General features: G+C 49.7%; 2 protein-coding genes across 6 annotated transcripts in view; one reads left to right on the forward strand and one right to left on the reverse strand.

The window, feature by feature from the left end:
• Positions 1-39: 39 nt before the first annotated feature.
• CTNS (cystinosin, lysosomal cystine transporter) lies at positions 40-17,753 on the reverse strand. 3 transcript variants are annotated; one of them, XM_045487716.1, is made up of 12 exons: positions 17,197-17,751; positions 14,834-14,913; positions 10,844-10,922; positions 9,244-9,328; positions 6,274-6,377; positions 6,028-6,159; positions 5,160-5,259; positions 4,957-5,076; positions 3,774-3,944; positions 1,794-1,911; positions 1,395-1,509; positions 40-1,032 (listed from the first exon to the last, which is right to left on the reverse strand). In XM_045487716.1, the coding sequence occupies exons 2-12, from the start codon at positions 14,892-14,894 to the stop codon at positions 951-953; spliced, it is 1,167 nt and encodes a 388-aa protein (XP_045343672.1). In that variant the 5' UTR covers positions 14,895-14,913; positions 17,197-17,751; the 3' UTR covers positions 40-950. The 3 variants fall into 3 exon arrangements, with proteins under 3 accessions (XP_045343672.1, XP_045343671.1, XP_045343673.1); XM_045487715.1 differs by having other exon boundaries at positions 17,395-17,750; XM_045487717.1 differs by lacking the exon at positions 1,395-1,509 and having other exon boundaries at positions 17,395-17,753.
• Positions 16,972-23,284, forward strand: part of SHPK (sedoheptulokinase) — a 28,093-nt gene continuing 21,780 nt past the window's right edge. For 2 of the 3 annotated variants that reach the window (XR_006714766.1, XM_045487713.1), the window contains exon 1: positions 17,897-18,205. Coding sequence is in view for 1 of the 3 variants with exons in the window: in XM_045487713.1 (XP_045343669.1) it covers positions 18,038-18,205 (168 nt within the window). In the remaining 2 variants the exon portion in view is untranslated. Of the gene's footprint in view, positions 17,254-17,896; positions 18,206-23,284 lie in introns of those variants that run through there. The other variant, XM_045487714.1, reaches the window with a different exon arrangement.

A 23,284-nucleotide genomic window follows, 5' to 3' on the forward strand; every position in this document is an offset into this window, starting at 1 on the left:
CCAACACACCTGCCTTCTGCATCTGGCAAAGGCTCAGTGTGCAGAAAGGAAACAAATCAGGTTTTAATTAAGGATACAGGCACCTCACATTGATCTCGTAGTAAAAAAGTCTTGAGAATGAACTGACAAGGCACATCCTGGGACACTCCCCTCCTGCCACAGGAAGGAGAGCTGCCTGGGATAGAAGAGAAGGGGGTTTGGAATAAAGGTTGGGCCCATGAGGATTGTGTGAGGTGGTTTCAAGTCGGTATGTCAGGCTCAGGCTCCTGAACAGCCAAAAAATTGGTGAGGCTCAGGTAGGAATCTGGGGGAAGTGAGGGAAGGGGGCCAGTCTTCCCCTGTAGGGGAGCTACACTCACCAATTGGCAGGTCTTACAGGCCTCTAAGGCACAGGTTTGTGTGTTTGTGTGTGTGTGTGTGAGCGCGCGCGTGTCCATCCCATACTCCAGATGCAGGATGAGGAGCAGTTGAAGGGGATTACGTGGGGCCCCGGGACTCTGGGAAAGTGGAGGTAGGCAGAAGGTGAAGTAATTAAGCTACTTACTTCCAAAACATCCCTCAAAAAAATCCAAAAGGGGTTAGTGTGATAAAGATCCAGAGGGATTGGGCATAAGCCTAGCTCAGAACCAATCTGTTGGGCACTTCAAGGCTCAGAAATACAGTTTCTTTGCCAGACCCTGGCCTGGGCCACCTGCGATTAAGTTGTGGGAGTTGAATTACGTAGGAGTGTCAGGACGGTGAGTGCTCAGAGAATGTGGCCTTCAGAGAAGGGACCCCAAAGGCTTGACCCCAATATCCTATCCCCTCTGCCACCAGCACCAGCACCTCTGAGTCCACTGGCCACATCACCAGGCTGCTTGGTCTCTGGGAACACGGCAGTGGCAGCAAAGCGCCCTTGGTTCACAACTGCAGGGTCAGTCCTTCAAGCTGCTCCCAGAAACACTGGTTGTTTAGGTCAAGGCCTTCGGCTCCAAGCTCAGCACCCAATCCTGCCTGGGACGGCTGTCAGAACCCGTGTGTGCTGCCTGAAGCCTTAAAGAAAATAAAGACGGTGGCATCAAGATGCAGGAGGGCCAGGTGCCTGGCCGGCAAGGCCTGGGAAGGGCCGTCAGCAGTGTCGTTTTCCGTATCAGAGCAGAATCTGGTGTCTGTCTCAGAGGGAGGTTCCTCCCCAGCCCGGCCTGGGAGAGTCCTGGCTGAAGGCAGGCCGGTTTGCGCATAAGGTTTGCGCATAAGACGCGCATAAGGCGTTTGGCCCTGAGGAAGAGAGCGCTTCAACACTGTCAGCACAAGGCGCCAGCCCTGCACTCCAGACTCTGCCCCAGCCTTCCTGGCGGGTGCAGGTCCTGGGCCATTTATGCTGGGTCCCTGGGTGCTAGTTCAGTTGGTCATACCCTGGTTTCTTTCTGTATAAGCAGAAGTGCTGAATGAAGAAGACAATGTCGAAGAAGATGGAGAAGACGCCGAGTCCAAACTTGGTTGGGTCTCCAAAGATCAGTGTCCACTGGTCTGTTAATAGCCACAGGGGACAGAGTTTGGCTTTAAGTTGGCAGCTCCTGAAGCAGCTGGAGCATATGGGGCTGTGGGGGTGGGGGGGGTCCTCATCTGCCCAGGAAACCACTAATCCTCCAGCTGCCAAGGCCCCTAGGTAAGTCTCACCTCGGGTGTTGGGATTGGCTTGGATTCCCAGGCTGAAGGACTGGGGGTCAGATGGAGAGGTGTCCCAGGAAGCCTGGCCCCCACCCTGTGCCTCCAGCCTGCTGAATGGGCAGGCAGCCTGCTGGCTGACTCACCATTGTTGTAGGACTGCAGGAACATCTGGAGGAGGCTGAAGCTGCCCCCGGTGAAGTCCAGAAGCACGTTACCAATGCTCCAGCCCTCGGTGCTTTTGTAGTAAAAGTTCATGTAGGCCTGAGTCAGACACATGGGCAGACATAAGGTCGGCAGTGAGGGGGCTGAGTGGCTGCCTCATGCACCTTGTGACCGCCACTCTAAACAAGAGCAGCTCTAATTCCTCCCACTCATGTGCTTGGGCCTCAGCTCCAAAGAACACAGTGACCTTTGGGCTCTGACAATCTCTGCCAGCAGAGGAAGCAGCATGGGCGGGTCCAGGGGGTCTCATCTGGGTGCACGGCCAACAGCCCTCCTCCTCCCATCCCTGCACCTAGCAACTGCAAAGGAGCAGGGATGTTGCTTCTCCATAGTCTTCATCCTTTCCTGTTCTGCGACAAAACCCTGCCTTGGTTTTCTAGCAATTGATTTTTCTTCTCATCTCCATTGAAGGGTCTTCCTAAACTCAGCCTGGACTTCATGTTGTGCTTATCAACATAGGCTAGGAGTCTGATTGTCTGGTCTGGTACCCCAGCTCCACCCCGGGAAGGAGGTTATCTCGGGAGAGTTACTGGAGTTCTCTTAACCTCAGTTTTCCCCATTGGTAGAGTGGACTGGACTTCCACCACAGCTCTGGCTGGGCTCTGGGGACTCCATCTGGGGCTTCCTAGGTCTAGTGGGTGGGTCTACGTGGACATCCCCCCACTTCCTGCCGCCGCTGCCCCACATCCTTCCTCCAACACCAGAACCCTCTGGACTTCTCTGACTGGGGCAACCTCCCTATCATCCAAGAGGGAGGGCATGGCCCCTGTGGTGGTCTTCTCTCAGTCAGCCACCTGTGAGTTCCCCTTTGTCCTCTCCCACCCTCTTTCATGCTTGCGGCCACCTCTCCAGTTTTGGGACAATTCCAAGCGTCTCCAGGTGGGGCTCCTGCCTCCTAGACTGACCAGGCCCAAGCCTTCCCACACTCAGGAACTGTGGCCCCGGTTCCCTCAAGACCTATCCCCCTCAACTGGGAAGCCTTCTTCCCCAGCCCCCTAGGGCCCTCTCAGTTTCAACACTGCTCAGCCAGCAAGGTCTCCTTGCTGCCACCCCCCCTCCCCCCTCCCCCAATACCCCCGCCTCTCTCATCCACACAATTAAGTCCTGCTCATCCTTAAGGCTCTGGATCTGTTTCCATGCCCTCCAGGAGATGGACCTTGACTCTGGCAAAATGCTATCCTTCCTGAGCCCAGGAAATACAAGCCTCCCTGCACCAGGGAGACTGAAAAGGGGGCTTTTGCACTGGAAATGGGGTAGGTTAAAGGAGGCCCTAGATTCAGGGGTGGAGCCCACCATTAGCAGCTATTTCACACCTTCCCCCGTCCTGGGCCATTGGGCTATGGGGCAAGATATGTTTGACTCTAGATCTCTGCATCTGAATAGGCCTTAGTACTTGAGGGAGCATGCTGAAGGCCCCTAAAGTGGACCCTGGATGAGACCTCTGAGGAAGGCATCTCTGGATAGGAGATGGAGGTCAGAGGTCGCAGCCCCGGGCCGCTTCCTCTCACTCAATCTTTTCCAAGTATCCGGCTGCTGCTCTTCAGGGTCATCAGTTGTGCTAACAGGGGGCGAGAGTAGGGGGCAGACGAAGTCATTAGGAAAGACTGGGATGGCGAGAGAAGTGACCTGCACAACCTGACTCTCAGAGTGGAGCATGAGCTCAGAGAAGTCTTCACTGACTTCCTCAGGCGATTCCTGGCTCCAGGGAGGAGCAGCAGTACTTACGGCCGGCTTTCTGCCTGGCCCTGCTCTGGCTGCGCTCATGGCTTCCACTGCAACCTTCCATTCATGCCTCCTCACCCCGGCTACGGGCTGCCCCGTGGGAGCAGGACCTGGGGTCTGTATCTCACCCCTCTCACTCTAATGGCCATGTGAAAAGTAAGGAGGGCCCTTGGAGGTACCTGTGGAAAATACTTGACCAGCGTCACTGCGAGCTTGATGTAGGAGAAGCAGAAGAGAAACCGCAGCCACGTGGTTACCCCGACTGCAGCCAAAATCATGGTGATGAGCACAAAGAGCCACGAGAGCACCAGGAAGCTGATGGCAGGCCAGGACACGTGCTGGCTGCCTCGCTGAGGATGATGGAGAGAGGGAAGGGAAGGGGATAGGTGGTGGGGGTTGAGAGTCCAGTGCCAACCACGCCACTGTCGCTATCAGGATCTCTAGTTCAGTCATTCTTGGACTTTCCAGAGCCCGTTTGCTTCTTGTTCCCACACTGCAGAACGGGTACCTCTCAGAGGCCACCAAGGGCTGGGAACGTGGCCCCCAACACACTGGAGGCTTGGTGCCCCATTCCAGCCCAGACTCGTTCCATGATCCAGGTGGAGCCTGATCATCTCTGGAATCTATCCCTCACCCCTACCTTTCCCCAAAGGTAACCTAGAAGGTCCGTGACAGGGGGAACCAAGCAGTCCCCGGCTGACCTTGCATGTGCAAAGGGAGCTCCCTGAAGGAAACACTGCACCCACAGGGAAGTGAGAGAAGACGTGCAGGTCAGTGATCCCCTGAAAACCGGCCTTATGGTGCTTTCTTTGCTGAGGCACTCAACAGCCCCCAGCAATGCAGCGGAGGCCATTCTCCTCAGCCTGGCACTCCAGACCCTTGGACCCCTCAGGAGCCTGCTCCCCTCACTGGGACCCTGAACCCCAGCCACAAACATCTGGTCATGGTTCCTCTCACTGCCCCCTGGCCTTCAGAGTTCTGTCCTCCCACTGGGGCCGCCCCACCACCACGGCAACATCACTTATACTATGGACCACAACTCAGAGCCACTTCCTTGACGCCCTCCCCCTCCTCTCTGGTTGTGTCAGGGCCTCCATGAGCTGCCCGTGTCCTCCCGTCCTACTCAACTCTCAACCCGCTGGGTCATCACTGCCTCTGTGTCTCTCACCCCACACCTGGGGGTCCTGAGGGCTTGGGCCCATGGGTGTTCCCTGTGTCCAGCATGGGGCCGGGCCTCTTATCTCGGCCCCAGTAAGCAGATGCCGAGTTTCTGTGTCTTCTATAAAATAGGAGGTATGGGTGGCGGCTGGTGGTGGTGGGTGTTGGCACCTGAGGTGGGGTGGGCACCAGCTCATCTCTCACCTCGTACAGGAAGCACTGCACCATGATAACCAGGGTGAGGGCGACTGCGTGCAGGCTGAAGAAGACGTCGTTACTATCCACGGGGTTCACTCCATTGGGGTACTTGAGGAAAAACTGCTCCTGTTTGAGGGGTTGGGAGAAGCCTAGGGGTGAGGCGCAGCCAAGCTACCAAACAGCTGGGGCCAGGCTGCAGTGGGCATTACCTTGATGTAGGGCACCCAGAAGAGGCCAATGTTGAACACGCTGTAGGCCACGAAGCCTGTCAGGTTCAGCGCCACGAAATCAAAGCTTAGACCAATGACACTGGCATGGGAGCAACAAAGAGACAAAGCAGGGTAAAAGGTGAGACTGGAAAGATGGGAGGGGACAGAGCTCCCGACACATGGGGAGGAGGGCCCAGCTCTCCCAAGGAGAGCACTGTCCTCAGGCCCCTTTGCACACCCCAATCGATGCCACACTATCCCAGCCTCTTGGGAACCAGTGTCCTCCCTCCTTCCCCTGTCTCTGCCTCCATAAGTCCTGGCCCGGAGGGAAGTCTGGAGGCCTCCTTCAGAGAGAAAGCATCTCCGTCCCTGGCTCCCAGCTTAGCAGCCCTATGAGGCCCATGTGGCTGGGGTAACTGCAGGACAGCTTGGGTCCTTGCTATGCAGAGACACAACTCCAGGCCCACTTTGTCTTTAAAGTCAGGGTGGGGTCGCTTAACCTCCAAGGCTGAAGGACCCAGCTGTAGCACTGCAGCAGGACTTGACACTAATTCCTGCAGGGCTGGATGGACCAAGAACAGCAGATGTGGTGGACTCCTCCCTCCCAGCACATTCTCTGCTTCCCTGAGAAGCCCCATTCGTTGCTTTCACAGGGAGGGGCTGAACTGGGCCACAGACCAAATGCCTAGCACTGCAAGTCCTGCCACAGGCTCTTAGAGCTTTCATACTGGACAGCTTTCTAGAAAGGGCAGGAAGAGAGAAGAGCCGAGGCAGAAAGTCTGAACCCATGCTGCCTACAGCCTCGCTGGGATGCCTCCCATCTTACCAGCCCCAAGTGACTGCAAGTAAAGCTCAGTGAGTTGGTTACCTTTTCCGCCTCCAGTTGGTGATCACCTGAGGGTAGAAGGAAACGGACCAGGCCACAAAGTAAATCCAGCCAATCACCTGGTTTATGATGCTAACGATATTGCTGTGGACGACCAAGAAGCGGATCCTCGGGCTAGAAAGAATTTGGGAATGAGCGGAGGCTGGGCTCGAAGGAAGCCCCCATGTGCCCGACGATGCCTGCCTCCCATCTCATCATTTAAGCCTATGTGGGCTGAGGCCAGCCTACCCGGTCTGGTTGGAATGGTTTCCGTGCAGATAAGCAGTAAGTTGTCCAACATTTTGAGACGTCACTTGAAAAGAGGAATCTGTCACGCCAGGAGGCACCACAACCTGTTAGGAAAACTGAATTCGATCCAGTGCTACAGAGTTATTGGGACCTGAGTGTCCAGCTCCAGGCTACACTCTAGGAAATAGTGGGACGGATCACACACAGTTCGGACCTTCCAAGAGCTTACTAACAAAAGGGAGAAACATTGGACCAACTACCCCTCCCCCAAGAACCCCCTCCTCCCACCTGCGTGTTAGACTTTCTGAGCAGAACCATAGCCCTGCCCTCAGGCCTCAACTCCCAGGGAAGGTGGGACAGCTCTCCTCTCACTAACCATGTGATCTCCGGCAAGTTATTCACCTCAGTTTGCTCACCTGTACAAGCAGATAACAGAAGTGTCTACCTTTCAGGGTTGCTATGAATGACATAAAGTCCATAAATACTATGTCTGCTATTACTTCTACTTCTGCTATTATGGAAGGCTCCTCAATATCCACAAACAATATCTGCCCCACGCCCAGTGTGGCTGCCAAGTGACAAAACAGAAGAGGTGCAATCAACAGACACTTGTCAGGGAGAACATTCTCACCCTCGTTTCCGATAAACATTTTATGTTTATCAAAAGTTCTCTCCAAGAAAGAGAGAGGCTTGCCTGCAACATCTGATCTCCCAGTCATTTCCTTGGATACTCTCAAATCCCCCGAATGTGGCAGGGAGCAGGATGATACCTTTGCTGACCCAAACTGTCTCCCCCTCTTTGCTCCTTGGGTAATGCTCTGGGCCCCACACCTCCACCCATATCACAGGCGTTGTGAGGATGCAGTCATTAGAATTCAGTGGCTTCTTTATGAGGACCCTGGAAGGACTTTGTGTTTTTAGCACTAGAAATCAGGGGGCTTTGGCGGAACAAATAAAATGGTATGAGCGGCTGCTGCAAAGCCCAGAGTCTAATTCATGGCCCACCTCTTGCAAGCTACGTCCTCATGATGCGTACCACTTTTGGCTATTTTTTTCTTATTTTTAACAGGTTTTCTTGGCAATGTTGTTTGTATATTTGTAAGTGGGCCACTACGTCCCTTCAGGAACTAGGAAGGAAGAAAACTGGTCAACTGGAAATCAACTGGTATAGGGCAGAAGGAAATCATAACTACCACTATCTTTTTTTTTTTTTAATTAATAAACTTTATTTTTAAGAGCAGTTTCAGGTCCACAAAATTTACCACTATCTTTCATTCTGTGCTTTCTTTCTGCATGCCAGGTACAATCCTAGACATTTTATACTCACTATGGCTTTTAATCCTCATAACCCTTGTCAAGCAGACATTATTATGTCTACAAGTGAGGAATCTGCGATGTGCTGGGTGGGGTACTTTGTCCAAGGCTCATAGGTCAGGCCCCTAGTTCTAACCAGTAGTTTCCAAAGGCAGGAGACAGGACTGGCTAGAGCTGGATGGGAGGGGCCATATAGGTTGGCTCCTGGAAAGTGGGTTGGTACTCATATGGATCACTCTAAAACTGGATTTGACTCCCACCATTGATTTTTTTTTTTTAATTATAGTTGACATACAATGTTATCCACCATTAACATTTTTATGAAAGTGAATTATAACATATGTGCAGAAAAGTTTACACATCACAGCTTGATGAAATAATATCCACAAACCAAGATCAAGCACTCGGGTCAAGAAATGGAACACTTCCAGCATTCAGAAGCCCTATTCGGCTCTTTTCCAGTCACACCTAAGCCCCAAGGGGAAACCACTATGCTGACCAACACCACAGATTTGCCTTGACTGGGTGTGCACTTTATGCACAAAGAAGCATACAGTCTACTTTACTGTGTCAGGCTTCTTTTGCTTAAAATGATGTTTGACTTTCACGGATTTCGAAAAGATGATACTTTTACTTAGCGGTCTGACCTGAAACTAGGCGATCAATGTCATTCCTCAGAGTCTAAATTTGATCTGTGGATCACGTCAGACCTCAGCTGGGTGCCACAATCTGCTGTAAGAACCACCAGGCTTTTCTCACCCTGCAGCAGTCTTCATACCCCAGGGCAGGAGGAAGTGGTGAGAAGTGGCTCAGTCTAATGAGGCCTGGTGTTCACCAAAGGGTGAGAGGGGACTCCCTTCCCACACAAGGCCCTTCTGGGTTGACAGGCTTTATCTGATCGCATGCTTTAGTGCCGTTTTCTTGCCAAGGGCCTCAGAGCCAACTTGCAGCCCATTTCTACAACCACACAGGGCCTGTGACATGCCTCAGAGTTATCCCTGCATTTATTTTGTCTTTTGTTTTAAACCACTGTTTATTCTCTACATTATTCTCCCCTATTGGTATTTTTTACTTAGTCAATTTGCAATTGGCTCAAATGTTGGTAAGGTAGAAGCAGTGTGTATATTAACATATAAATGCATAAGGGCTACGAATAGTGATCATTAGACAGCATTTGGCACTGATTTTTGGAAATAACACTCAACCAATGGAATCTCAGAATAATGCTTTGCAAACTTCAGTGTGGACCTACATAATCTGGGGATCTTGCTCATATGCAGGTTTTGAATCAGTAGGTCTAGGATGGGGCCCATGATTCTGAATTTCTAAAAGGTTTTCAAGAAGGGACAATAGTATTGGTCCACCAATACCCTCTAAGTAGCACAATTTTAGAAAATCATCATATGAATTTCTTCTACATTCCCAGGACCATTTTTGCCTCAAATTTCTTACCACCACTTTCCTAATTCCATCTATGTGGCATAAAATGCCCATCGTCAAAGAGACCAACAAAGCCAAAATCAGAGATTTCGAGAATGATGGAACAGGGGCGGCCCACAGTATAAAAACAAGGTGGCCTATTTCTACAGGTACACACTTAAAGACTATTTTGTTACCCAGCAGTTCTCCACCCATCAGTTAAAATTCTTTACTTACTTCATCAGGGAGCTCAAGGATAGTAACATTTTTTGAACGAAATGTGATTTGAAAAGTGATCACCAAGGTTGCATTTAATGGATGCCTGTGGAGGACAAGAGTCTGATTACTACTGAGAAGCCGGACACTGTGAGATCTCAACCAACCCTCTCGATTTCACATAGGCCTGTCACTTCTCAAGCAATTAGCATTAAATGTGCTATGTGCTAGGTCCTGAGTCTCAGACAGGTGGGGTCCTTGCTCCTTAGGAGCTTTCTATCTGTATTAGGAGACAAGAAGCCCATGGGGGCCAGGTGAGACCCTGAGAAGGTGGGGAACTGGCTGTGACCGCCAGAGGCCAACAGGACCATGCCATTTGCTCTGGTGGAGAAGGCTTCCAAGGACTCAACTGTGAGCAGGGATAGGTGTGTCCCCAGAAAGCCATGAGATGTGTCTGATGGGAGTAGTCGGTGGTGTCTTCAAGTGTGGATGTACAGGCCTGGAGTTAATTTGGAAGGCTATGGAATGCCACTCAAGGATTCTGGAGAGGGACGATGTGGTGAGGGGATGGCCTGTCAGATTTATAAGGTATCCACATACAGAGGTGGCAGGAATTGGGACGGAATGCAGGTTCGTTAGGGAGCCTTGCTACCAAAGCTTTGGTCTGAGATCAGACTGCCCAGGAGAGGTAAAGAAAAGGGAGAAGGGTAAAGCGTAAAGGACAGGGTTCTAGACCTTCATCCTGGGGATTCCTCCTGGCTGGGAGTCTGGCAGTCTGTACTCGGCCAGCACCTCACCCCTAAACCAGCAAAGGTCAGCAAGGAACACTCTCAGACAAGGCTAAGCATGAGGGTTGCCATGAATGGGATTCACCCAGTATGTTCACTTCTGCTTTCAGGAGGGATCTCAGAAGTGTTGGTGAGCAGCTCAGCAACTTGCCCCCTGATCTTCAGGGCTGTCATCAAATGCTCAGAGCCTTGGGAAGGACCACCCTGAGGTCTGACATCAACTGCTGGTCACTTAAGGACATCTCTCAGAAGGGGAAAAGGTTCACGTCTCTATGGAGAATCCCCCTTCCTCCTCTTCTGACCAGAAACAAGGATTCAGCAGCTGGTGGGGAAAGACTCTAGGACCTCAATCTGCAGACCACCTGCTATCGCCTCTCTTTCTCTGGCTTGTCTTTTTGTTTTTGTTTTTAAAATTTTATTTTTTCAGGAGAGAAGGGACTTGATAATACCATATAGCATATCCACTGACCCTTCTCTGGCTTGTCTTTTTTTAATTTTTATTTTGAATGTTTATTTATTTTTGGGTGGTGAGGACAGAGCACGAGCAAGGGAGGGGCAGAGAGACAGGGAGACACACAATCTGAAGCAAGCTCCAGGCTCTGAGCTGTCAGCATAAAGCCCGATGTGGGGTTTGAACTTGTGAACTGGGAGATCACGACCTGAGCCTAAGTTGGACGCTTAACTGACTGAGCCACCCAGGCACCCATAGCTTGTCTTAAAGTGAAGAGGCAAAGGCATCACACTTGAAATATGAACGGAGCCAGGGGCCAGCTCTGACCCAGCCACAGGGTGAATGAACTCAGCTGATGGTAGAGGTGAGCCCGGGAACTTACTGAAGGGCGATGCTGATGTTGGCCGAACTTCCATTTTCCAGCTTCACAGTGGGAGGAACAGTGAGATCGACTGTTGACTCTGGAAGGGCCCAAACCAATGACAAGCCATCAGGTCAGAGAACTCAGGCCCACAAGGAAAAGCTGGGACAAGGATCCTTGACATCTGAACTCATGAGCGCTGACTCACGGCAACCCCCATGTTCTAGGAGAAGATGTGGACGTCCTGGGGGGGATAAGTGATGGACCTGGAAACCTGAGCCTTCATTATGTTCTTTTCCCTCTGACACCAGAGAGACAGAGGCAGACACAGGCCTGAGCAGGAAACAGTGTAGCTTCCTCTTTCCCACACCAAGAAGCTCTGGGGCTGAGTTACCCAGAGATAGGAGCCCCAAAAACTGTCACGCAGGAATTCAAGGATCGATCCGGGACTGGAAAATGTGGACAAGAACCACCTCTTCAGATGGGAAAGCACAGGGGTCTCCTCTGTTCATGGAGCTAAAATGGCCCTGTAGAACTGCTCCAGCCCCTTCCTGTACTCTCAGAGACACACAGGGCCCAGCTATCCTGTTTCTAAAGGAGCCCTTTGGGCTCCATACTAACTTAGCTAAACCCATTCACTGATCCCCTTCCTGAGGCTGACTCTGGCTGGGGGCTGGAGAATGGTGAACACCACAGTCTCACATAGGGATTTCTTCTTGGCATTAAGGTGTTGATGAAGGATAAAGTAGACAAATAGGCCTTGGGAGTGAGGGCGGAAGCAGGTTGGGAAGGCCAAATACCCTAGAGCAACCTGGCTATAGAACCGGAGTGAGCCAGCCTCTCCCCGACCTCTTCCAGTGTTCTTTGGGCAGCCCACACTCACACCCCACCCCTACTCCCAGGTGTGCTCAAAGCCCCAGGCACCTGTCCACCTCACCTCCCTTACCTCGAGGCCTTCACAGTTATGCAAGGGCTAAGGAGTGGTCACGAATCTAGACTGGGCAGGAAAGGGAGTCCACAGGGGAAAGAAGGAGCTCAACTTGATTAAAGAGGGAGCAGCTGTAGGCAGCCCCAGGTTTCTCTCTCCCCACTCCCCTCTAGGCAGAAGATGAGGAACTGAGATCTGAGATTTTTAGGTGTTCAGATTGGAAGGGAACATAAAAGTTCCCTAATTTAACCTCCACTGTCTGATCCCATTTTTCATTACTCCTACCTGGAAGGTGCTCTTCCTCTGCCTGAACATCTCGAGGTATAGTAACCTCATCTCCTGCGAAGGAACTGGCCAGCCTGGAACTTGTACTCCTGGGCCTGGCTCTGCTGCCTGGGGCCCCTGAGGGGCCCACATTAGCCCTGCACACATGAATGCAGACACAGGCTCTGTCACCTGCATCTGCAAGCCTCCAAGCTGAGACTCCCACAGTCCGAGGTCTCTAGTTCCATGCTCTCAGCACAGCTGCCTGGCTGAGTGCCGCTGAGTAGGTGTGTCCCCATGCTGGCCCTTTCAGAGGCCAAGCTTCTCAGAGCCGAGTAAGATGATCCCTCCCTTAAGTGTAGCCTCAGGGCCTGGAGGCGGCTTTGGCAACTCTGCCCCTTTTCCACACTCTGATGTCAACCCGAAGCTTTTTGTTCTGGGCTTGTTCTGGGCTTGCACAGCTGCGGGTGGGGTGGAGCGGGGTGGGGCAGTAGTGCGTAAGTCCCTGATGTTACTTTCTGTCTAGAGTTGAGGGCCACACTAGACAAGCAAAACCACTGAAGAGACAGTGCCCAGGACAGGGATACTGAAAGTGAGGCCAGGCAGCTACCCACACCTCTGGGTCCACCCATAAGCTCTGGTGCCCTAGGGTTCTGCTGGGCTGTGGTCAGGGTGAGTGAGAGATCAACATGCCTTTGCTCATCCGCAGTCTTTGCATTTTAAAAGAGGAGGCTGTGAACTCTCATAGAACCAGATCAGGGAATGTTTACTCTCCCCTCACTTAGAGCCAGGGAAGACGGTGGCACTTAGCAGCTGACAGACTGGGCTCTGAAGTCACACGGTTCATCCTGGCTTTGTCACGTCCTCGCTGTGTGACAATGGGTAAGGTTCTGAGCCTCTATGGGTCTGTCCTCACCCATAAAATGGGGAGAATGGCACTACATGTAACACTGGTGTTTGCGACCCACCCTCCACATGGCCTGAGTGCTAAATAATTGCTGGTGACCATTCTCGTCATCATTTAAACACTGCAGAGCATTTTTAAGCCCAAGATGGAAGGCAGTTACAAAGCAGGCATCATATCCAGGGAAAGCATATTTTACAGTTTGCCCTGGAGGAAGAGTCTCTGGACACATCAGAATTACCAAATAAGTCTTAATGAAACCACCCCAAGTTTCCCCTGAGAAAAACCTGGGTTTTTTTTAACAAGTACTTGTTGGCACCGCCCACTGCGCTCCCCACCCCACCCACTCTGCTAACACTGTTAACCTATTCTCTAATGATTGTAACAGTGAGAGGTGGGTATTCTCATTTCCAATTCAGATACAAGGAAACTGAGAATCCCAAGAGGGAGTGTCTTGCCCACACGGCTCAGTGATGGAGGCAGGATTCAAACCCAAGTTTCAAGCCCAGGTTCTTGCCACTAGGTTGTAGTACCTCAAGATTCCACCCGGAGAAGTCAGACACCACAAACCCTGAAGGCCAATCATCTCATCCAGTCCTGGATGACCGACGCCCAAAGTAAAGAGCAGACAGGCAAGGCAGAATGAGGTCAGAAACCCAATTTCACTTACTTGATTTTATGGTGGCTTCCACCATTCTTTTTCAATGAGATTCAGGAAAGGAGGTGAAGTAATAAAATGGAGCAGGGATCCTAGGCAGGTTCCACCTTTGCTGTTTTCTAGCTCTGTGACTTTGGGGAAGACTTTTACCCCCTCCTGGGCCTAAGTTTCCCCTCTGTTTAATTGAGATGGTGGTGGCTGGATATGCTCTTCTCTCCTAAGGCTTTATCTAAAGCCTGCTAATGCGGGTGTGACATACACTTGGGCCTTTTAGGCCCGGAGAATATGATCCCACAGGTCTGGGGCGGGATTCTGGAATCCGTATTGAGGAACACCAGGATGGTGCAATCTTTCCTTTCTTGGAAATTGCTTATCCACAAGGTGTGACTACAAAGTAACATGACTGATTGTTTAATAAACCTGGAAGAGCCTTCAAGAGGCCAGATAACTGTAATGGTACAGCCACTGTGTATGGTTGGGAAGCCTCTGCAGGATTTGTATTGCTTGTATAAGGTTCATTTGAAATTGTTAGGGATTTGAAGATATCCCTTAAATAGCCTTGCTATTGTCCCTTGACGATAGCCAAGCTGATGATCAAAATAACTGGCCTGCCATCCTAGGAGTGCTAAACATTTTCTTTTCATGAAGGAATCTCAGCAATGTTTTAGGCAGTAGGAGAACTGATAGAATGATGCAGCCCTCTAAGGGCCCTGCTCTGAAGATCAAGCTTCACAAAGATGCACAAACCCTAAGGTATCTTTCGACGACCAGCCTGCGTTCTGTGAGGCCCTACCCCTTCCTGGGCTGCGGCACCCTGTTCCTCGGTTCCCAAGAGAAGGTCTTTTCATCTTACAAGGGGATGCCAGGCAGACTCCTCAGGTATCTGAACCTGAGAGAAGAACCAGGTACAAAAAGGTGGCCACTTCATTTGCTTCTGCGCATCTCCCAGGACCCACATAATTCCCTCTGTGAGGTCTACAGGGCAAGGAGTTGTCGGAGTTCCACAGTTTGACTTTGGTGACATGGAAAAGTAACAGGGACCCTGTGAAAAAGGCCAATTATCTTGGAACCGTCTGGCTCCCTGTAAAACTCCTGGACTCCAGACCTGGGTCTGCTCCATCACCGAGTGGTCGTTTGGCCACGGGCAGACAGGCGCATGCAGTCTGGACAATCCTAAGCCACTGGCTACAAACAGGTCAGGCCACTTACTCTATAGCACCATCTCCCTCTTTACAAAGTTTACATTTCTAAACTTACCACATTTCTCTATGAACTTCAGGGGAAGAAGGATAGAAATCATCAGCCAACTGCTTATCATGTTCTTCAATTTCAAAGAACTAGGAAAAAGAACACACAGCAAGAGAAGTTCAGGTTAAAGTTGGAGCAGCTCAGCAACAAGTGGACAATATGCCATTTGGAACCATGGCATAGACAGTTCATAAAGGACTTTCACCTCACACCTGTGACCTCATGGGCTTTGTATCACCAGCTTGGAGGAGGAGACTCTAGGGTGAGTGGGTGTGAGGAGACTTAGTTTTCTTTGATATGTGGGGAAATGGGCTCAGAGAGGCTAAGCGTGTTGTGTAAGGTTCCACTCTGAGGAAGTAGACAAACACTGAATTTTTCCCCTCTTCAACTGCTTCTTGCAACCTAGTTAACAAAAAGAAAGAATGCACTCTTCTCAGTTGAGGGTCCTTTTTTTCAAAAAGTTATTCAAACTGTAGTCAGATATTTGACTTTGCGAACCTAAACCCCTTAAGAAAATTAATTTCATTCCCTGTCCGGAGACAAAAGCCTAAGGGGCTAATGCCACCAACTGACATTTGGTTAAGTCCCTCCAGGACTAGCAGGGATCACTCATGAAACTCACTGGTGAAGCGAGGGAGATGCACTGCATAATACCCATAATCCCTGACGCACAGCAGGTGAACCATGTGTCAAGATGGGGCAGGTCAGCATGGATATCTGTAACTTGGACTATACATGTTGCCTTGGCACACAGAGCCCAGGCCTTCCCACCTGACAGCCTCTGGGGATCCCTGTGGGGACAGCTAGGAGAGGTCTGTATGGAAACATCCCTTTGCTTTCAGTTTTCCCAAAAGGCCTCAAGGAGCCTCCTGATACACCCCTCCCTTCAAATAAGTCTTCCTCACTGCTCCAGCCTGCCTGACTTCTGCTTGTCCTTGCCTCCTCCAGGGGCCTCTCTGCCTGATGCAGCTCCCTTTGACTGTTAGGTCTTATCTCCGGAGCTTTTCCCCTTGCTGGCACTGACCTTCTCTCTCTAGCCTTCTCTGGAGGCCTCGCCTTTGGCATCCCTGTGCCCTCTACCACCCACTTTCTGTACTGTGACCTGTAGGGAATTGCTCTCCTGTGCCTGGAATGACCATGCATCTCCCATTCGCTCTTGCCACTCTCTGCTCCTCACACCTGCCCGTGTCCTCAAGTTCAGGATTAAGAATGTCCCTCAGGGTAGAGTCTAGATTTTCCTCTGGAAATCAGATACAAATCAGGCCTAACCAACTCTTCTCTCATCCTGCAGGAATGGAATGTGGACTGAAAAACTCAAATATTTGGTTAGCAAAGGTCTCCCAGGCTCAGAGGCTGAGATACCTTGGAGGAAAGACATCAGGACAGATAGACATTCAGAGGTAAGTCGATTAAAATGTGAGAAAAAGGTCAGATTCATAGCTACACACTAAAACTATGTCTTGTGAATGCTACAAGGTAGAAATGGAGAATTTCATGACAATGGGCTCAGTCAGGCATGCCCCTCTTCCTGTGTTAAGGTCTATCTTCCAGGCCTCACTCAGATACCACTTTAAGAAGTCTCTCACTCCCAAACCATCCATTCCAGGAGAAACCTGTGGCTAGGGGTCTCCAACTCCTGTCAGGTATCTGATTTAATCCTGTCAACTGTGTTATAACCTGGAATTTCTTGCGTCTCCTCTTGAAGAATACAGAAAGTGGCAAGGAACGTGTACCCTACAGACAGACTGCACAGGTTTGAACCTGAGCTCCCCACTTATTAGCCGTATTACTTTGGGGTGCTATTTAACCTCCTCAAGCTTCAATTTCCTAATGTAAAACAGGGACAGGGAGACTACATCATACGACTTTTAAAGGAGATGAAAAGTAAAGCATGGCTTGTGGCCTTCCAAAGAGCCACAGTTCACAGAGTTAATTCGTGGTATTAAAATTTCATGGTGGTGGTGAGGGTCTGATTAGGAAAAAAGACTGAGAAACAAAGTTGTAAAATCATTACTGCTGTTGCCTAGGGCGCCTAGCAAGCTCTGATAAAGCAAAGGTGTTACTTTTTCTCAATTCTGTTGAAAAGGCAGGGCCCAGTCATTTGTCATCCTTTCCTCCAGCCTGAAAGCCCCGGAATGCAGGGCAGGGTCTCCTCATACCCAGTTCCCCAGAGCCCAGACCCGCGCTCAGCACATCAACTGGAGTTTCTGGAAGGGCCTTCTCAGCATCTCCTCTCTCCAAAGTAGACTGCAAACTCCGCGACCTGGATTCAGGCGGCAACTAACCAGAAGGCGGGGAAGGGGTTCAGACTTGCACTGGGATAGAGCCACCCACACCGCCTCATCAGCCCAACGTCCCCTGCCTCTGCTCACCACCAAGCGGGCCTTTCAACCTCGAGGCTGTCCGGTGTCTCGAGGCCGGGACTGCTGGTAGGTGGTGGAGCCCTGGCGCGGCTCGGGGGGAACTAGATGCGCTGCAAGATCTCAACCGACTTACTATACCAGTCTTTAGCCCTCTGGGGTTCCGTCTGGGAAATTGGGGGAGGCTGTTGGGGCCGCGCCGGCTCTCACCTGAGATCCTCTAGGCCCAGGGAACCCAACACACGGCACGCAGGAGCCGTTTGTGACTGCACCCGCTTCCCCCGGCCGGCTTAACTTGGGGTGAGGGCGGACCAGAAGTCACCTGACTCCAGCCACCTGATTCTCCGGGTACAGATTTCGGCGCTATGCACTCTGGGAACTGTAGTTTAGTCGTAGCCCGACCATCAGGAAGGGTTGGGGGCGGGGCAGAGGGGCGCAGGCGCCTTGGGAGGGATGAGGGCTCGGGTGTGAGGGAAGATTAAGCCCCTTTTACGACACAGAGACCCCTGGAGCGCCCAGTGCCTATCGGCGTGCCCTGCGCTAGTTCGGTAAACGAAGCCCGGGCAGCGCTGCACTGCCCTAGAACTGCTGCCTTGCAGGACGGGCCTTCTGGGTCCCGCCTTCCATAGCCTCTCCGCCTATAGCCAGGGCCTGCCATGAGGGGTGGCGCGGGGCTCCGCTTTTCTTGACCAATGGGAAGGCGAGAGGCCTCCATGTTGGTGTGGCTGAAGGATTGGCAGGCGAGGCCTAGCGTCGGAGCCTTGAAGCCGGGTGGAGTGTGCGGGAGGGGGCGCTACTCCTCCGACGTCAGCTGTGTTGCGCTTTGAAGCTTTGGCAGCTTCGCCCTCCGACTATGGCTGCACGGTCGGTCATTCTCGGTATCGACCTGGGCACTACGTCTGTGAAAGCGGCCCTGGTGGAGTCCGCGCCCGGCGACCCATCCGGGTTCTTGGTACTGGCGAGCTGTGCCCGGGCTGCGCGGGCCGAGGCAGCGGCCCAGAGCGCTGCGGCAGGGCCCCAGGTGAGGCAGCGTCCTGGAGTTGCACCGCCTCGGGGAGCCACTCTCTTGCTCCTCAAAGGAGGCCTCCCCCCGACCCCTTTTCTGCAAGGAAGTCTCCCCGATTTCTCCAGTCTGCCTGACCTCTGCCTGTCTGCTGCAGCTCCCTCTGATCCGTTAGGTTTCTTCCCGGTAGCTTTCCCACCTGCTGGCACCGATCTCCTTCCTCACTCTCTGGCCTCTGGTGTCCTTGCTTATGGCGCTGTATCCCCGTGCTCTCAGCCCTCCACTTGACCTGCGGGAAATTTCTCTCCTTGTGTCTGTGGAGTGACCTCAGGCCTCTCTTGTTCTTGCTGTCTCTGCACCTCACACCTGCCGGTGTCAAGTTTAGGATTCAGTTTGTTCCCCAGGGCAGAATCTGGATTTTCCTCAGGAACTAAGAGGAAGAATCGGGGCGAAAGAGGCTCTTCTCATTCTGCAGGGGTGGTATGCGGACTGGGGAATTGAAACACTTGGTCAGAAAAAGACACCAGGTTCCAAAAGCTGAGACAGCTTGGAGGAAGGACTGCAGAGACAGAAAGACAGGAGAGAGAAGCCGATTAAAATGTTAGAAAAAGATTGGATTCATCATTATACTCAAAACTAGTGTCTTGTGAGAGTTACAAGGTAGAAATGGGGGAGAATTTCACCACAATGAGAGCTCTGGGTTCAGTAACATCATCAGTTCTTAGAACTGGATTCCATTAATTCCCTGAAAAAGGTAGATTCCATTAATCTACCTGGAATCTAATCTACCTTTAATCTAAAACTGGATTCCATTAATTCCCTGTGTTCAGTTAATTGACAATAGAAATTAATATGTAGGAACTTTCTGTGTAACCTTTGGACTTTTTTTTCTGGATCTTTGCTTGTTCTCCTAGTTGTAATAGGAGGCCTCTAAGGCCCCTTCTAGCCACAAACTCCGATTTTTCTGGGCCATACTCCCAAGAGCTTGTTTTTCACAATCTCTTGCCAGTTATCTGGACTCAGTTGTTTACAGTTCAGAGTCCGTCTTGCTCAGAAACATTTCAGAGGATAAAGATTACAGGAGCACTTTGCATTTTCATTTTTTTTTAAATATATGAAATTTATTATCAAATTGGTTTCCATACAACACCCAGTGCTCATCCCAAAACATGTCCTCTTCAATACCGATCACCCACCCTCCCCTCCCTCCCACCCCCCATCAGCCCTCAGTTTGTTCTCATTTTTTAAGAGTCTCTTATAGCACTTTGCGTTTTCATAGAGACTTTCAAAATTAGTTTGGTTGGGGCATCAGGATACTTTAGAATGATTATTTCACCTCATGGACTGTGAAATGGAGGCAAATTCAGCTCTGACCCTGTGGGGGTGAGCAGCTGGGATTAGAGGATGTGAGTTTAGGCAGTGGCCTTTCTCTTGCAATAGGGCCACTTCTTGAAAACTGCTTTCTCCGCTTCCCCCAGCGTTCAGCAGGCTGTTCCGTGTTTACAGGCACACAGTGTGCCACACCTGCCTAATGAGGGGTTTCGGAGAGGCCAGTAATACCCCCCTTGCATCTTCCATGTGTGCTTTGTGCTCTGGGACAAACGGCATGGCTGTAATTTAATCTTTAGCAGAATTTCTCCACCTTGGCACTGTTGATACTTGGGTCAGATGATTCTTTGTTGTGGGGAGCTGTCCTGTGCATTGCAGGATGTTCAGCACCCCTACCTACTACATGCCCGTAGACCCTTCCTACCCAGTTCTGACACCCCAAAATGTCTCCATATTGCCAAATGTACCCTAGGGGACAGAAACACCTGGTGTCCCTGTGCTCTCTCTATGTCCATACTTTTCATTCTTAAGAAGTATTGTGTAGAACAAGGCCAAGCTTGGCAGCTGTATAGAAAGTCAGGCTTTTAGGTGTTTGCAACCTTAAAATACCAGGATTTTTGAGTGAATCTCTGTGACCCTTTCGGAGTTAGTTTTTCCTTTCTGGGCCTCAGTTTCTTCATCGGTAAAGAGGGGTGTGGAGGAGGAGGGTTGACTTGAGTTTCTAAGTTCTGTTCTCAAATCTAAAGTTCTAGGATTTGATCTGGATAGAGTGATTGATAGCCTGAACCAAGAAATGGAGGCAGCGCCTTTCCTGTTACCGTGTGGGTATGCCCATTGTCCGAGAGCTACTCCCTCATCATACTCACCACTGAAACTCGAACTAATTGCTGAACACTGACTGCCTCCTTGTCTTCGCTCCCACCTGGCCCATTTCCCTCCTTCACCGTCCCACCCACACAACTCACACACCAGTGGGCCCATTTTAAACAGTGGCTCCTCTGTCCTGGGTTGATATACCATCTGGCCATGTGGGAACTCTTTAAACTAGCACTGTCCTGTAGAAACTCTAGCTACGAAGCTGACCCACACCTGGAATTTCCAGTTCTCTAGTATTAAAGTAAAAAGTAACAGCTGAAATTAATTTTAACTGCATATTTAGCCCCATGTATCCAACATACTTCAATATATAATAATGAATATAAATTTATTAATAAGGTATTGTGCATTTTTCATACTAAATCTGAAGTCTGGTATGTATTTTACACTTGCAACACATCTCAATTCAGTGCCAGCCATGCACCTCCTCTCTGCTGGGCTCTCACTGCCCAGCCAGTTCTGCTGTAGTCTCTCGCATATACAGTCTCTTTAGGGTCTGGGGCTGCCTCCTCAGGAAAATGATTTGTGTTCCCTCTGCACTCTTTTCCCCATTCTACTCATCCTCACCTTCCTTTTTTTCTGTGTCTTTGTTCACGCTTGTTTGGAGCCTAGAACTGCCCCTGCCCAAGGCCAGCAGGCTGACGGACAAGCGAGGGGTCTGTCCCAAGGAGGGGGAGGGCTGTGTTCTGCCCTGGGCAGGATAGCCTGGGGCTTGAGGGCTCAGTCTTCAGATGCCTTTCCAAGACCGGAAGCTTTCTCAGTTCCCCAGAGACCAGACATTTATTAAGAACGGAGCCACATTTCTCTTCTGAGTTTTCCAGGGGTCCTTCTAGTTGTTAAGCTTATTATACCTTGAGGTGATTTTTGTGTGCCAGAAACATTGCACTTTGGTTGAAATCAAAGTAAGTATTCAATTTACTAAATTCAGAACCCTAGTTCTTAAACTTTTAAATTTAGCTTATAAAGCTGGTTCCATTTATAAGTCTAACATGTCACTATCATTTTTGAGGGCCTTTGAATAATACTTAATGCTATTTCAGTTAAGTATCTTAGTTATACAGTATATAAATATATATATTTATATATATAGATACATATATATTTATCTAGTGTATAACTAAGATACACTATATACACTAGATAAATATATTTATCTATACATAGATTTATATTTATATTTTTTATAAATAAATTTATAAATTTATAAATATATTTATATATATTTATATTTATATATATTTATAAATCTATCTATCTATCTATGTATATATATTTAGGTACTGTAGTTGCCTGACCCACAGCTTTTCAGAATACTTAAATAATTCTTATATATCTAATAAGTTAAATGGATAACTACATAAACTTTAAATGCTCTTATATGTTTAAAATCCTTTTATAAATATACAGTAATGAGATTTGAACTTATAATCACAAATCTAGATCAGTTACTCAATTTCACATTTTAACTTGGAGTTGCAAAGGTAACCTAGGCCAAATTCTCTTAAACATATAAATTTACCTAAAATACCAAATGCTCAGATATCCTTAAGCACAAATGTTAATCACATAGGTATGGCTCTTTTAAACATGCATGTTTAATTCTTGATCAAGGAAGCAGTTCTGTCATCTGGGTTGCTTTTCCAAGTGTATATATTTTGGTGGCCTCCTTAGCTTATTGAGACTTCTTACTGATTAGAGGCATCTCCTGGGATGGGATGGGATCTTGGAGTCTGATTTCTAGCCTTTAACAGAGACTTCATAATTTAGAAGAAGAGATGGTCATGGAAACCTAAATTTTTTGGTGTGAGTCACCTACTTTTGAAGTTATATTAGTTTCTACCTCCCACCCATCTGGATATACTGCTTGATTGGATTTGGAATTTCATTATCTCTAAGATCCCTAAATGTGTTTTCCCATCTGATTCCAGACATCTCTAACTTTTTTCAAATCCTGCATTCTATTCATATTCTTGTCTCTTAAGACCACTGGACCCAGAGAGATTAGCATGCTGTTTGATTATATTCTTAACTCTCATGACTTTGTTTTTCAAGGTTATTTTGCCTAGACAAGTTTGTAAGGAGGCAAATCAGGGGAAAAGGCAAATCAGGAGAAGATGGTCCTGACTTTCTTGAATCTCATTTCCACCCCTAAAAATCTTTCTATACTATCAGTCTCTTTCTGGGTACCTTATCTCATTGCCTAATTAATCTTCTGAAAACACTGCTCTGATGATGATACTGTCCCATTCAGAAAGCCCCAAGGGCTCCCCATTGGCTTTAGGAGGAGCCCCTTACTCTGGGGCTCAAGGTCTGCCATTGGGCTCAGCCTCTCTTTTATAGCCTCATTTCCCACCACACCCTTGCATGGACCATCTCACTGTTGCTGTGCCCAGGTATTCTCTGGGCTTTCTTCTTGCCTGCCTTCCCTAGTGGATGTTTTATTCTTTTTTTTTTTGTTGTTGTTGTTGTAAGTTTATTTATTTATTTTGAGAGAGAGAAAACACGTGCGCAAGTGGCCCAGGGTGAAGGCTCCTGTGTGAGAGCCAGGGAGGGGCAGAGAGAAAGGGAGAAAGATAATCCCACGTGGGCTTTACGCTGTCAGCACAGAGCCTGATGCAGGGCTTGATCTCAGGAACCGTGAGATCATGACCTGAGCCAAAATCAAGAGTTGGACAGTTAACTGACTGAACCACCCAGGTGCGCCCCTGCCCCCCCCCCTCCCCCCACCCCGTCGGTGTTTTGTTTCCAAGTCTAAGGCCTGGCCCTAAAGGCACTGAGGAAATGTTTGTCAGATGGATGAACTAAAGTCCCAAGTAGAAGCAAACACTAGGGCTTGTCCACGAGGCCTTTCCTGGCTACACCTTTCCTTCCAGGTTCCTTCCTGCTGTGTTC

Source organism: Leopardus geoffroyi, chromosome E1 (genome assembly GCF_018350155.1).
Source record: "Leopardus geoffroyi isolate Oge1 chromosome E1, O.geoffroyi_Oge1_pat1.0, whole genome shotgun sequence".
In the NCBI taxonomy this organism is placed as follows: domain Eukaryota; kingdom Metazoa; phylum Chordata; class Mammalia; order Carnivora; family Felidae; genus Leopardus; species Leopardus geoffroyi.